Here is a 14,452-nt window from a genome sequence, read left to right on the forward strand (position 1 = left end):
GTTGGAGTGTGCTATGCGACACACGTTGGTGCGTGCTATGCGACACACGTTGGTGCGTGCTATGCGACACACGTTGGTGCGTGCTATGCGACACACATGTTGGAGTGTGCTATGCGACACACATGTTGGTGCGTGCTATGCGACACACGTTGGTGCGTGCTATGCGACACACATGTTGGTGCATGCTATGCGACACACGTTGGTGCGTGCTATGTGACACACGCATGTTGGTCAGCAGGTAGTGTGGCAGTTAAGAAATTCATGCATGAACGTACCAGTAGCTTATTTTTGGTATTTTGCAACAAATTTGTTGATTCTAGACGCGTACAATCTGACGGCCTGATGCGCGTTTCTCTGCTCTCGCCTCGCTTGGCATTTGCAGGAAGTGGATACTGCATTCCTCTGCAGTATGAAATTGACTTTTAAGTCTCAATTCCCTCCTTGGGGGGGGGGGGGGGTTCTTAACCCTTCTGTTGCAGAATTTGTAATGATGTCTAAAAATACAGTGATACTCTTAATAGAACTGTACATTTCTTATATTTTGATATTTTAGGCTGCCTTATTTCTTTGCCGTGTCCAAGGTAGCAAATGGCAAGGATGCCATCAAATAGCACCCATCATGCAAGGCAGACAGCCTCCTTCCTGCCTTCCTACCCTCTCGGCCAGCAGCGGCCCCTGGGTCCCTGGGACCCTGGGTGCTGGCTAATGGCGTGGAATACTCTGCTCTCTCTGAATAAACCTGTAAGCAGCTTTCTCAGCTCTGCTGCCTTCTGAGTCACCCTGGAACATGAGTCACGGCACAGAATTACCAGGTGTGGGATTACGCTGCTAATATTGCACTGTTTTACTGTGATATTACTGTGGTATCCTGACCCTGTTACCCATATGTTGTTTTTAAAGCCTGTGTGTGTGTGTGTGTGTGTGTGTGTGTGCATTTTTGTGTCTGTGTGTGTGTTTTTACTACAGCAGTGGTTCTTAAACTCAGTCCTTGGGCCCCACTGCCCTGCTTGTCCTCCAGGTATCCCTGCCCCACACACTGCTGATTACCTGGATCAGGTGTGTTCAGTCAATCAGAAGCTGAAAGACAGCTGGGACTTGTGCGTTTGGTTCAAACCTGCTCTGTTCACAGATTCTTAAGGCTTTTGGTCCAAGACCCTGCAGGGATTAGCTGTTGTACCCAAGGTGACTGTCACCAAACTTTTTCAGTTTACCAGCAATGGGCGACCAAAAAAAGGTTTTGTGTAATGTAGAATGTTCCAAAAAGTGCTATAAAACATGACTATGGTCACGGGGCCAGTGATAGTGCTAGTGTGGGATGGCAGCCCCTTGCTGTCCACGCCGTTGGAGATGGTACCTTGATGCCTTTGCCCAGGCTCTCCAGGGAATTGATGTCCAGCCCCTCCTTGCATGCCTGGAGACAGGAAATAACCTTCTGGCTCTCGATCCTCCCGGGCCGGATTGTCAGTCCTGACAGGCTGCCTCTGAAGTACTGAGTGAAGCGTGGCTTTGTCACCTCACCACCTGCCAAGCAACATGGGTAACATGGCCAGTGAGGAGGCTCCTTTGGGGGGCGGGGCTTCACAGCACATGCATAAATATGGGGGGAGGGCTTCATAGCGCTCACGCAGCCTGTCGCTCATGTCTGGCACCAACAGAAGCCTTTTCTGGAGCCCGAAACACAAATGGACCGTGTTTGTTTGCCTCTCTGACCCGCAGCTGATGGACTGGCAGCTTCCAGCCCGTTTAAGGCTCCTGTTAACGTTCCCAGGGTGACGTTCTGGGAACCCAGCCACATGCACCCGTCCACTGACGGATGTGGTTAATTAAAGAGGAAGACAGCTGTACTGTCAGGGCCTCTAAAGCAAGGGAAATTCAATCATATTCTACACCATAGATAAAATGGATTGAGGATCTCTGTGTGTTGTGTGTGTGTGTGTGTGTGTGGGGGGGGGGGGGGGGGGATTAGCCCCCTATGCCCCCCCATCAGCCCAGTTTACTGTTTAAAACATGAACAAATCAGCTTGTGCTGTATGGGTTCTGATGGATTCCTTAAGATAATTTGATTATATTCAATCCAAATCTTCAGTGTTGCAGGTCTCGGGGAAGCTACTATTAATTGCAATTAAAGGCCATTGGATCTGCAACATACCCGTCGCCCAGGAGACCTGGGACTATGACCTGGAGTGGGCCACTGGTTCCGGTACCACTGAGCCCCTACATTCCAGCCCAGCCAGACGGCGAGGTGTTCCGCTCAGGCCGTCTCTCTCACGCTCCATTTACTTGCACGCCTCCTGTTCCACGCTAATGGCCGTAGCTCATCATCATAAGAGAGCACGCAAATTAACGCTAATTACCATTCGTAAAAGATAAAGGCAGACAACAAATCATCCAGGAGTTTGGCTGCTGTAGCAGTGGTTGGCAGGGGGTGTCCAGCGACTCGGAATCAAAAGTCCGGAGACCCTGCTTGTCATGATCGACTGCGAATGGGGGGGTGATATCCACCCACAGTGGAACGCTTTATATCGTTATCAAGCCCCCGAAAGTGGACAAATCCTCTCATTGGTAGAGAACAAACCTGCCTTGAAGAGAGTTCTAGATCACCCCAGAACATGACTGCACACGCATGCTCATGCATTCACACTCCTCACCTTGCCAGCAGGCCCCCACCGTCAGCTGTACGTCAATCTGCGATGGGTGGATTGGCCAGTCATCTGTCACCAGGTAGGGCTCGTACGTCACACCATCCACGTAGAGCATCACTGTGGGGAACTCCACGTTGATCACATAGTAGTGCCACTCTTTGTCACAGATCTGCGGCGAAAAGACATGCGGTAGTTTGAAAGAGGATCTGTCTCTCGGCTGTAGTCACCAACTGGTGCCTTTGATCTCCTGCAAGGATGCTCTCTGCAGAGAGGAAGGGATGGAGACAGCTGATGTCTGCTCCTGCTCCCATTCTGGTTCTCACTCCTGTTCCTATTCCAGCTCCTGCTCCATCTCCTGCTTCCGCTCCCACTCTCACTCCTGTTCCAGCTCCTGGTCCCATGGCAGATGGGTGAGTGCCCCACCCAGTACAAAGTGGCCATATGAGAGCATACACCATCATGCACACAGACTCACACACTCTGTCGCAGCTGCTCCGACCCAGCGTGAGTCGCAAGTTCACGTTGTTGCCAGGGATGGATTTAGAAAAAGCAGCCTGGGGACGTCGAATAGTGAAACCCACAGACAGGAAACCCCCCTCCCAGGACCCCTCTCCTGTCCCTTGGGGGGTGAATTCACAGCTCTGCTTGCTAATAAATGATTATTCATCCACCTTTCATCTGTCCGCAGCACGGGCTGGGGGGGGCGTTGGAGTGGGACTCATCTGCCTTGTCCCTGCGAGCCTCTTAGTGACAGCCCCCCCTTAACTCCCCTGTTTTGGTGATAGATGTAAGGTAACCTGTGCCTGTCATTGACAGGTCACATGATGTGTGTTGATGTACTGCGCAATTGGCCAGCCGGCTCTTTCAGACCAGCGCTAATCTCCAGTGACATCCCCCATCAGCCGCTGCCCTGTCACCTAAGTACAGCCCCCCCCCCCCCCCCCCCAAAAAAAAATAAACTCCCATTGGTCTCCCCTGAAGCAGTTATATGGTGCCACACAGCAGGCTGGGTTAGAGTTCTGGGCTCTAAGGCTGACGCAAGGTGACACGCAGACGCTGCTCACAATGACTAACCAGCTTCTGCCGCCACCTGCTGCTCACATGGGTCTCTGCCCTCTGGCCACCACATGGTGGCTCCTATGACAAGCACCTCACCCACAGGTCATATTGTGGTGACCGTCACCGTGGTGGCAATGGCTGGTAGTCCTGTGTGGGGATCCAGGTTCTCTCTGCAGACGTCCATAGCACAGTTTGCAGAGGGAATGGAGGCGATTTTTGACCTTGGAAGGGTGCAGCTAAGTGACATTCTGTCACAAGCAATATCAAAATGAGATCTCCAGGTGGGTGGGGGTCCTGTGTATGTTTGCATATGTGCCCACAATGCCCCCTGCCCAAGGCATTGGGGAAGGAGACTAGTGCATTCCTGGGTCCAAATCAAGAAGAGGCGCTGTGGGGATGGGGGAGGGGTGTTTGTCTCTCATACCTAGAACACTTGCTACCCCCCCAACCACACCCCACGAAAATCCACACAGTCACTCCAGTCTCCTGTAATCCCAGTGTAATGTGTACGTCTCTCCCCATTCTGAGGCAGCCTCAGAGAATCCTGAGCAAGTTCCAGCTGCTGATTCGAGACATGAGGTTCTGCGTGTTCTCCGGCTCTGGGATTGACTTCGCTTGGCCGAGCCCTGGTCTCTGCGGCTCTCTCTAACCTCAGTCGAGTCCCATTGTGGACATCAAACAAAATACGCATACAATTCAATTACGCGACATAAGGGGCTCAGCTAATTACACCGGACTGCCTGATAATTTCACATGAAGGCATAAATGACAAAAAAGCCATTTCAGTGAATGTCCTTTGTAATGCAACTAATTCTGTTAGCGGCTGATCTTGTCTCGGGACTGAAAAGAATTATTCCAAATTCCTTAGTGGATGGGAGAGGAGAGAAGGACAAAAAAAAAATTGGGAATGCTGCCTCTTGCTCTGGTGATCTTCTTGCTTGCCATGCTTTAGAAATGAGCACAGAGCTGATTGGTCAGGGTGTAACCCCACAAGGTCATCACCAAGCTTTGACTAGCTAGTGAACTGTATGAGGTCAGTAGAAGTGGGAGGCAGCTGGACAGGTCACAGCTGCCCTCAGCACCAATCACAGGCCAAGACAGCGAGGAAGACAAGATGCTCTCCCTCGCGATACCAAATCTGAATGCTCAGTGTATATATATCCATAACAAAGGAGGTGCGCAGTGACATCACAGGCATGTAATCTCTTCCTGGGCTCCCCCACACATCATCACTGGCCACCACGTTCTCTGCGGGGACTGGAACCCACAACCATGGAGACGCCTGTATGCTCGCCCGCTTTATCCATACCGCCGAAACCGGGGTGGCCTAGGAATAGCACAAAAGACGCGGCTATTAATATAACATGTCATGAAATAGGGTGGTAGAGTGGGAGGATGAGAGAGAGAGAGAGAGAGAGAGAGAGAGAGAGAGAGAGAGAGAGAGAGAGAGAGAGAAGGAGAGAGAGAGTGTGATAGTGTAGTGGACTGATTTATTCTGATTGATGAGCCCGGGGAACAAGGTGACTTCAAGGTAAGGACAGAGGAGAGGGGATGAATGGATCAGGCAGTATCTGAGTGCTCTGTGGGACGGAAGATGGTCCATTGGCTTGTTAAAAATAAAAGGTGAAGGTTCGGGGGGGGGGGGGGGGGGGTGCAGGCAGACAGCATTAAAATACCAACATAAATAGCATTTCGTGGGCTCAAGGCGAACACATATATCCCTCCTTATTAGAGAATTATTACGTTTTGGTTGATTATTATTCTTACAGGTGGTCTAGTGGTGCAGGGATTGGGCTTCTAAGTGGAGGCAGCAGATTCAAGACCACAGGGGCCCTCGAGTGGAATTTTCTGGAAAAGTATCCAGCCATGTGTATCTGTCAGGTGAGAAACTCCATGAAAATGTACACGTTTAGTGCATTGTTTGCCCTGCAATGTGAGGACACTTCAGTCTGTGTTGCGCGTGTTGTAGCCACAAGCTTCTGGGGATTTAAAGATTCACGAGCCTCTGGAATGAGGAGGAAGGGTAGCTGATAAGCTTAGTGGCTCAGCTGGGCAGGGTTAGGGATTGGGGTGTGTAATTTAGGATAGGGTTAGGGATTGGGGTGTGTAATGTAGGATAGGGTTAGGGATCGGGTGTGTAATGTAGGATAGGGTTAGGGATCGGGGTGTGTAATGTAGGATAGGGTTAGGGATCGGGTGTGTAATGTAGGATAGGGCTAGGGATCGGGGTATGTAATTTAGGATAGGGTTAGGGATTGGGGTGTGTAATGTAGGATAGGGTTAGGGATCGGTGTGTGTAATGTAGGATAGGGTTAGGGATCGGTGTGTGTAATGTAGGATAGAGTTAGGGATCGGGTGTGTAATGTAGGATAGGGTTAGGGATCGGTGTGTGTAATGTAGGATAGGGTTAGGGATCGCGGTGTGTAATGTAGGATAGGGTTAGGGATCGGGGTGTGTAATGTAGGATAGGGTTAAGGATCGGGGTGTGTAATGTAGGATAGGGTTAGGGATCGGTGTGTGTAATGTAGGATAGGGCTAGGGATCGGGGTATGTAATGTAGGATAGGGTTAGGGATCGGGGTGTGTAATGTAGGATAGGGTTAGGGATCGGGGTGTGTGTAATGTAGGATAGGGTTAGGGATTGGGGTGTGTAATGTAGGATAGGGTTAGGGATCGGGGTGTGTAATGTAGGATAGGGTTAGGGATCGGGGTGTGTAATGTAGGATAGGGTTAGGGATCGGGTGTGTAATGTAGGATAGGGCTAGGGATCGGGGTATGTAATGTAGGATAGGGTAAGGGATCGGGGTGTGTAATGTAGGATAGGGTTAGGGATCGGGGTGTGTAATGTAGGATAGGGTTAGGGATCGGGGTGTGTAATGTAGGATAGGGTTAGGGATCGGGTGTGTAATGTAGGATAGGGTTAGGGGGTGTGTAACTCAGGTTAGGGACTTGCTTTAGTTGTGTGTGCAGGTTGCTGTGGTGGTTCAGTGGAAATTTCTGGAAAGATACTGTAAATTACAGACTGGCACGATGATTAATTGCATGATCCATCTCACAGAAGTTTACAGCACCCCACTGGCGCCCCCTTATGGTGAGTTCCGGTGACATAAACATAACGAAGTAAGAAATGGCCTAAAGACGCCAGAAGAGGCTGGCAGCAGCGAAGAAGTGACTGATTAGTTACAGAGGGAGTGATCAGCATAATCTTGCTACTGCTTATCAAGTGTCATGCTACTGTTTGAGACCGATGAGTCACTTGATCGTCACCCCCCATAACCAGCCAGACACCTAATGAGCCAGAGTGCTAGGGTCCTATAAGATACTCCTCACCAGAGGTGGAGATTTCAGGTCCAGATAGTACAAATCCAGACCAGGATTTTGTTTCAACCAACCAGCTGAGCATAAAGCTGAGTCACAGAGTACTCAACTGGTTGGTTGAAACAAAATCCTGGACTGGATTTGTACTATCTGGACCTGAAATCTCCACCTCTGCTCCTCACCTGGTAGCAGTGGGGGATGGGAGTAACAGAGGAAGCAATGTGGATGCCCCCCTTAGCAGGGCTTGGATAAATATTTTCAATTATCGAGAGCAGGCCATTTGAGACCCTGGAGTATTAATCTCATTTAGGGCTCGTGTGTGTTCTTGAAAGGGGGTGGGAGGCAGATGCTGTGTGGATTGTAGCACTATCTCATGTTGGGCGTGTAAGAAAAACAAGCCCACCGGCCCTCCATGCCTGGTCCTTGAGGAATCGATATTCAGCCCCCCCAGAGTGAATCACGGAGAGTCAGTTCTGTGCATCAGACCCTCCCCTATAACCCACTGTAACTGCACTACATTATTGATAGAGAAGCATTATTCACCTACAGCAGACTGAACTGAAGCCTCACACAGCTGCTAACTGAATCCCAAGTCCCCCCCCCCCCCCCGCCCCGTGAGACATAAACATTGGTCTTTGTCTGACAGTTAGATGGGCATGGGCAGTGTGTTTGCATCTTCGCCTTTCAGGGACAAGCTGACCAATGCCTCCCAGTAGAGGGAGAATGCACCACAGTCAGATCCTCATTTCACTGTAAGAAGGGCGCGCCCTGCTGGGGGAAACCAGCTCCTACAACACAGCAGCTCCCCTTATTTTCCATAATGGCTCCAGCCTCTCACTGTTTTTCCCAATGGTGCTGATACAGATTAATCTCTTGGGTTTGATGGCAGTTACTTCATCGTAATTAGTCCCTAGGATGGGAAACTTCCAGAGCCCTGAACAGCATGCCTAGTACCTACTTCACTGTCATGTGACCCGAGGCCCAGGACTGTGCTGCGGACTTCAGCGGTGAACCTCAATATGCGTACCTGACCATGCTTGTGTTCTCGCGTATCCGCTTTACCTCGTCTTCCGTTGCCAAACACCAGTCCCAATACTCAAGAACAGAAGAGCAGAGGATGGTAAAAATCCCCAGATTTCCTTCTTGCCCCGCCCCCAAATACCCAGGATACATAAGTTGCATCCTCACCAAGTAATACCAATCCCATGATTCATTGCGGCCCAGTTAGCAAGACCGGTCTTTGTGTTCTTGGTAATGAGATTCACCCCAGATGTTTAGCAGGCTCCTTATGGTTAGGATGGGGAGTATAGATGGTGGACCTGGTCCAGGTGGTATGATAATCCGTAGGGAGCACCATGACAGGTCAGGAGTCCTGTCTCATTTCCATACCATGATGCTACCAGACACGAATCCAGAGTGCAGCAGCTTCTCAGGATCCTCTCGCAGTTGCACTGTAGTCAGATCTTTACTAGGAAGCCCACCACTGTCTCCAGCCTCCAAACGTTTCCATAGAACTGCCCAGAACTCTTTTAACGAAGACTTTTGCACATTGTGAACATTCATCTTTATCTAATGAATGGCTGTACAGATTGGTTTTTGGTGCTTCAATATAGAAAATAGCTTCTTAACTGTATATGACAGCTGAACAATTTATAACAATTTGTATTACAATTGTGCAGATTTGAATGGTTCAATTTTTTTTCTTACTGGTATAATACGAGTGTCTGTGTCTTTATTGTAACTACTGCGCTGAATAGGTCTATAGCAGTGGAACTGAGAGCAAGTGGGGTTATTCAGCAGAGTGAAGCCTTTGATCTATTTGAATATTGTCTCCTTTGTAGAGCAGCAAATCTGCATGTGTTATGGGAGAAGCTTCCCAAACCCTGTTATGGATCCAGCTCAGACATGAACTTACATATCTGAGGCTGGTTATTGCATCTGTTCTGTCACCCAGAGAATTTTGCATGCTTTGGCACCCATCCACTGAAGGGCTCCCCCTGCTTTTTTTTTTTGCGTGAAGTCACATGACCTTTGGTTTGAACAGATCCAGCTACTCTTTGCTTTCTAAAACAGTCTTGGAAGAAAAGCTGAGGCATTAAGGATTTGGAAGCCTCTCTAATGGATGGATATGGGAAGATGAACATGATAAATTGCTAGTGACTGAGGTGGAGAATGAGAGCAAACACATTTCAGTCTCTGCCATGGTAACTGGTTGGGTAATGATGTAATGGCTGCATGCTCCATGACCAGTAATGGGATTAGTGATGATGTAATGCCTGTATGGTCAATGATAAATAGCAAGTTAAATGATGTGATGCTGGCCCGTGGAATGCAGTGATGGCTCCGTAACCATAGCAGCAGTACCCGTGATACAGGTGCATTGCAGGTCTACAGGTAAATGCCCTCTTGCAGGCAATGAGACACACCAATTAACCCCTCCTCTTAATGCTCTTGCTTTCTCTCTTTCTCTCTCTTCCTCACAGCCAATATTGATTTTTGCATCAATTACACTCCAAATATGCAAATACGTTGGGATGCAAATCGATATCAGACTCCTCTGTTCAGGATGCCAGCACAGTTAACACGTTCGATTAAAAAGTCATTTAAAACATGCTATAGAATTAACTGCTTGGCTACATGTCAATTATCAATTGTTCTGCAAGAAGAGTAACACTGATCGATGAATCGCAAGTGGAGCAGACAGAGAAGCATCATCCACTCCAGACAACATTACTAGGACCAAACAGCTTGAGTGGGAGGAAAATCTCAAGGATGCTGCATTTCAGAGAAACCTAAAGCAGGAAATACCCCCACCTGCAGCACACACGAGGTGCTTGGTGATGCTCGATCTGTGGCTCTAAGTGGGGCCTCTGTGGTGGCCGAGCAGTAAACTTCAGAGCAGGAATCGAGTTTTTGAAAATATCATCTGGCAGGGGGCTGGCAGGTAGGATTTTCCTTTCGTCTCTGATCGTCTTTGAAGTCTGGAGCTCTTGAGGTGTTAGAAAATCCAAAGCTCGAGGTGAGCTGGCTACCTAGGCAAGCAGTCACTTCTTTGAAAGAGGTCTAAAAACACAGCACCTCCTCTGGCCTGGAGGACCTTCATCCAATGTCACATCCCCCTCAGTTATTAGATTGGTATCAATACCATTTGGCTAAAATAATATCCACTTATTCGACTGTAAAAATGTTATTACCTACCACTAAACTAAATTCCAAGCTATTAACTCCAAGCTCATCTGGTGAACTACAGCCATGGAAAAAAGGACCAGGAACCAGTCAAGTAAATGGTGGAAGCAACTTTCTAATGGCAGAGATGATTTTTAACTCATCTGACAGTTTGTCATGAATCAAAGGATGACATCAAGTGACCTTCAAAAGGAATGGGAGACGTTAAGTGCAGGTGTGAAGTGCACTGCTGGGACAGTTTGTATCAGGCCCCTAGAAGTAGGACTGAAGTCCCATAAAGCAAGGAAGAAGCCCTTCATGACTGAGAAGCAGGGAGGAGCCAGGCTACAATTTGAAAAAAAAAAAAGTAAATTATTCAGACGTTCACCCATAAATTGAGATTTTTCTTTTTTTTTTCCACGGCTGTAGTACATGACACAGCAGCATTAAAAGTGAAAATGTCATCTTGATTCCTTTAAAAGTTAGTCACTGGCCAGGTTATCTTATCTATCTGCCAACTGATATCTACTGTAGGAATGTGGGACATTTGGTTACCTAACTCTAAAAAAGATGGCCTTTGAATCTGGCCAATGAAAGCCTGCCATAAAATCAGCAGCATTGAGATGCATCCCTGTAGCTGTGGCAGTGCCGGTGTAGCTGTGTCGGATACCACTCCTGCAGAAGCCCTTTGTCACCCAGGCCACCATCATTAACAGCCAAGCATCACACCGACTTTACCCCAGTCACTTTTGAAGGGGCAGGGTCTTGTCACCAGGGAATGTCCTCTCTCCATGCAAGCCACACCTCCTCAGCTCCACCCATGCTCTCTCCATGCAGTCCACATCCGCTTGGCTCCACCCATGCTCTCTCCATGCAAGCCACACTTCCTCAGCTCCACCCATGCTCTCTCCATGCAGGCCACACCCCCTCAGCCCCATCCATACTCTCTCCCCATGCAGGCCACACCCCTCAGTCCAGCCTATGTCCTCTCTCCATGCAGGTCACGCCCCCTTCAGCCCTGCCCATCCCCTCTCTACATGCAAACCACACCCCTCAGTCCAAACCCATGTTTTCTCTCTGTGCAGGCCACACCCCCTCAGCCCCACCCACATCCTTTCTCTGTGTATTAATCTACTCCATAGACTGTCAGTGACTGGTGGGTCCCGTTAATCTGCATCCTGCGCCATGCAGGCGACGCAATCAGACACGGTGTACACAGAGCTGGAGCCTGTTTATCAGGTGAACCTGCCACACTGATTTACCGCGGCTGCAACCGGCAGCGAGAGACAGCGAATCCAATAGGCAAATAAAGGATCACTCGAAAGATTAAAGCCTCATAATTAATTTGGTATCCCTCTAAATCATGTCATATTGTCCTTTCTGCCTGGATAAAGATAACAGCAGATTCCTTAGAGTAAAAAAAAAAAGCTGCTTTCCCAAAGTAATCCATCTGACAGCCCAGCTTCATACTAACGGAGCTACTCAGTGTGAAGGAAAAGCAGCTTTAGACCAGCCGCGTCCTAAAGGTGCCGCGAGTTCTCCTGCCAGCTTGGGCATGCCAAGCTCCAAGGCCGGGCTCACGTCTCCCGCTGGCCCGTAGAGGTCACATGCTGGCGATCCGAGTGGGTTCTGGTTGGTCAGCCCCGTACAGGGACAGGATAACTGACATTTCAGTGTGTCGCTGTCGTTGCAGGATCTCCAAAATTCTTCACGACGTTACAGGGGAACCGAAAGCCAGGCTTACCTGTGAATACGCCGGTCATGTTCTCCCTAGTGAGCATCACCACAAAGCAATGGCAGGTTGTTTCAAGAAGTAATGACTTTGGCCATCCTGCAATTCACTTTCTGATTTGCAGGTCTTCAGAGAACGTTTTCTTAGCAGCAAAGGCTCCTGGTAAGCTGCGGGTTCAAGACCATGGCTGTGTCCCATTTTGGGGGTCTCATCCCTTGAAGGACGCAGTCTATGTAGCCTTTGTAGGCTGCATCTTTTGAATGTTCGCACAATTAGTCTTGGGATCTCGGTAAGAGTAAGGTTGTCCGAGCTGCATTTGAAGGAGCGTTCGAAATGCGACAGCCTTCTCGCACCGCCGTGACACATTCGTTCTTTGAGTGCAGCCTTAGAAGGATGCGGCACCTGCATTCAGACACAGCTCATGAAAAGGATGGTCATGTGACTGCTCACAGACCAGTGGCTGCCAGTAGGGGGAGCTCTTCTGCGACTGGGTGCCAGAGTACGGAATGGTCTTTTTGGGTGGAGTCCCCCTTCGAGTGGATGTGCGGGGGGAGGTGGCCACATTCAGGATGTGCACTAGCCTCATGCATGGAGCTGTGAGTCGAGCAGCGCCCCTAACAGGTGTCAGACCTCCAGCTGCTTTTATTAAGGCCCGTTTTTGTCATCGCCTGTCGATTACGCTCCATTTGAGTAGAGGCAGGGTCAGGCAGGCAGAGAGAGAAGCGTGAGGCACGGAGAGCTCTCCCCGCCAACAAAGAGCCCTGCTAGGTGCTTTATTGACCGCAAACAAAACACGGCAGCTACCTAAAGCAGGAGAAGAAAACAAATCATAGGAGACAGTGTGGGGGAGCACGGCGAAGCAGACTTGATGAGTAAGGAAAGATAAACAAACAAACCACAGCACAGCACATAAATTTGCCCCCTCCCCCCCCAACAAAACAATGGTGAGATTTAAGATGCAGAGGAGAGAGGAGCAAAAATATGTCTGGCCTGAGAAGCGGCACACCGGGAAGTGATTGAATTCCAGACTCTTCCTGACTTTAATGTCTGTTCGGGCATAGAGACTGTTAGCCGCGCTGTTAAATTCACACCCTGTGTTTTATCTCTGTGATTCGTTTCCCTGTCTTCACACGTTCGTTTTCACACTGCAAACTTGTTTACTTAAGGGTGTTACTCAGCCATTACCCACCTGCCCCAGACCGACAGACGACCCAAAAGAATAAAGACTTCACCTGCCATTTAATTAACATAAAGTGCAGTCTGTCAGCAGTGGGATAACTCAGCTATGACGCTGATTTTTGGACAGGCAGTATTTTGGCCACTCTTGAACTTGCACAGCCGCAGGACTGGAGTTCAGTATGGCGGCGCATGTCGAACAAGGGCTAAAGGCGCTTAATCTGGGCATCCTGGGAAACGTGTAAAAGCTGAAGCAGCAGTGAATGAGAAATGCTGGCCTGGTGTGGGGACATGCTTTTTAACAGGCAATAGCATCCTGCTGCGTGACCCACGTTGACCAAAACACTGTGAAGTGGATCATTTCTGTGAAGTGTACCGGAGCAGGCTAACAAGGATGCAGCATCCCACACCCAGGCGAACATCTGGAAGGTTCTCCGTGTAGCTTGCTTTCCCCAGACCCGCCTCCTCTGAAGCCCCCACGCTGCTCGTTCGTGCTGGATGGACACCCCTGTCAGTTCCTGCCATTGACCCCGCCTCCCCCCCCCCCCATGCTTTCGGGTCGCCACAACGCACCGCTGGCAGCTGGCAGAGTGCTTCCAAGGAGACAGACTCGCTGACAGCTCGTTAATTCAGGCCCGGGCCGGTACCCGGGAGGACTACCCAGAAAAGCCCATTGCTCCTGATTGGTTTTAGCAGGAAGTAATTAAAAAGTTCCGATAAGCGAGAGATTAAAATGAGGCTGCTGTTTTCGGTGGGCTGGCTGGGTTTGCTGGTATTAAAACTTCATTTTGTTTGAAGAGACAGATTGAGGAGGAGGCAAACAAAATATAAAAGTTAATTAAACTGGCACATCCACAGGCTTTGTTTTCCCTGCAAGCCCATGCTCTCTAGCACCCCCTTCTGGCAGATGCAGGGAGAGCGGCCCTCACTGCCCTCAGTCGTGACAGAGATTGTAAACCTGCCACTGAGCACAAACCCCCTTGTCTCTACTCAGCCCAGTTTTCCTCCTGTCGACTGACTTTCCTATTTTCACACTGGTGTTAATCACCTCTCCCCCAACCAGTGCCCAGCTGTCTGTGGCTCTGCGCCTATTGGGGGATTTGACAGCTGGTCTGACCCCTGAGCCCTCAGACGATGCACCATCCTCCCAACTGCCACAGGCTGACAGAGCAACTCCCCCCCCACACACACACTAGGGGTGTCATCTCTAAAAGGTCCCTGCATTTCCCCTGATGGGTATGAATTTAAAGAGAGGCACCAATTCATGGCCATGCAGGTCATGGGCAGTACAGGTCACACGCAGTACAGGTCATGGGTGCTAAAGGTTACAGGCAGCTCAGGACACGAGCCGCATAGGTCAC

General features: G+C 49.5%; 1 protein-coding gene and 1 long non-coding RNA gene across 3 annotated transcripts in view; one reads left to right on the forward strand and one right to left on the reverse strand.

Annotated features, from left to right (window-relative positions):
* Window positions 1-14,452, reverse strand: part of clstn2a (calsyntenin 2a) — a 131,783-nt gene that overhangs the window by 8,368 nt on the left and 108,963 nt on the right. For both annotated transcript variants that reach the window (XM_048980967.1, XM_048980966.1), the window contains exons 9-10: window positions 2,649-2,811; window positions 1,355-1,521 (exon numbers count right to left, since the gene is read on the reverse strand). In XM_048980967.1, the coding sequence (XP_048836924.1) occupies window positions 1,355-1,521; window positions 2,649-2,811 (330 nt within the window). The remainder of the gene's footprint in view (window positions 1-1,354; window positions 1,522-2,648; window positions 2,812-14,452) is intronic.
* LOC125711739 (uncharacterized) lies at window positions 5,167-9,633 on the forward strand. The gene is made up of 3 exons (XR_007383099.1): window positions 5,167-5,232; window positions 5,471-5,582; window positions 9,502-9,633. It is a non-coding gene; the product is annotated as an uncharacterized LOC125711739 (long non-coding RNA).

Source organism: Brienomyrus brachyistius, chromosome 17, assembly GCF_023856365.1.
Source record: "Brienomyrus brachyistius isolate T26 chromosome 17, BBRACH_0.4, whole genome shotgun sequence".
Classification (NCBI taxonomy): Eukaryota; Metazoa; Chordata; class Actinopteri; order Osteoglossiformes; family Mormyridae; genus Brienomyrus; species Brienomyrus brachyistius.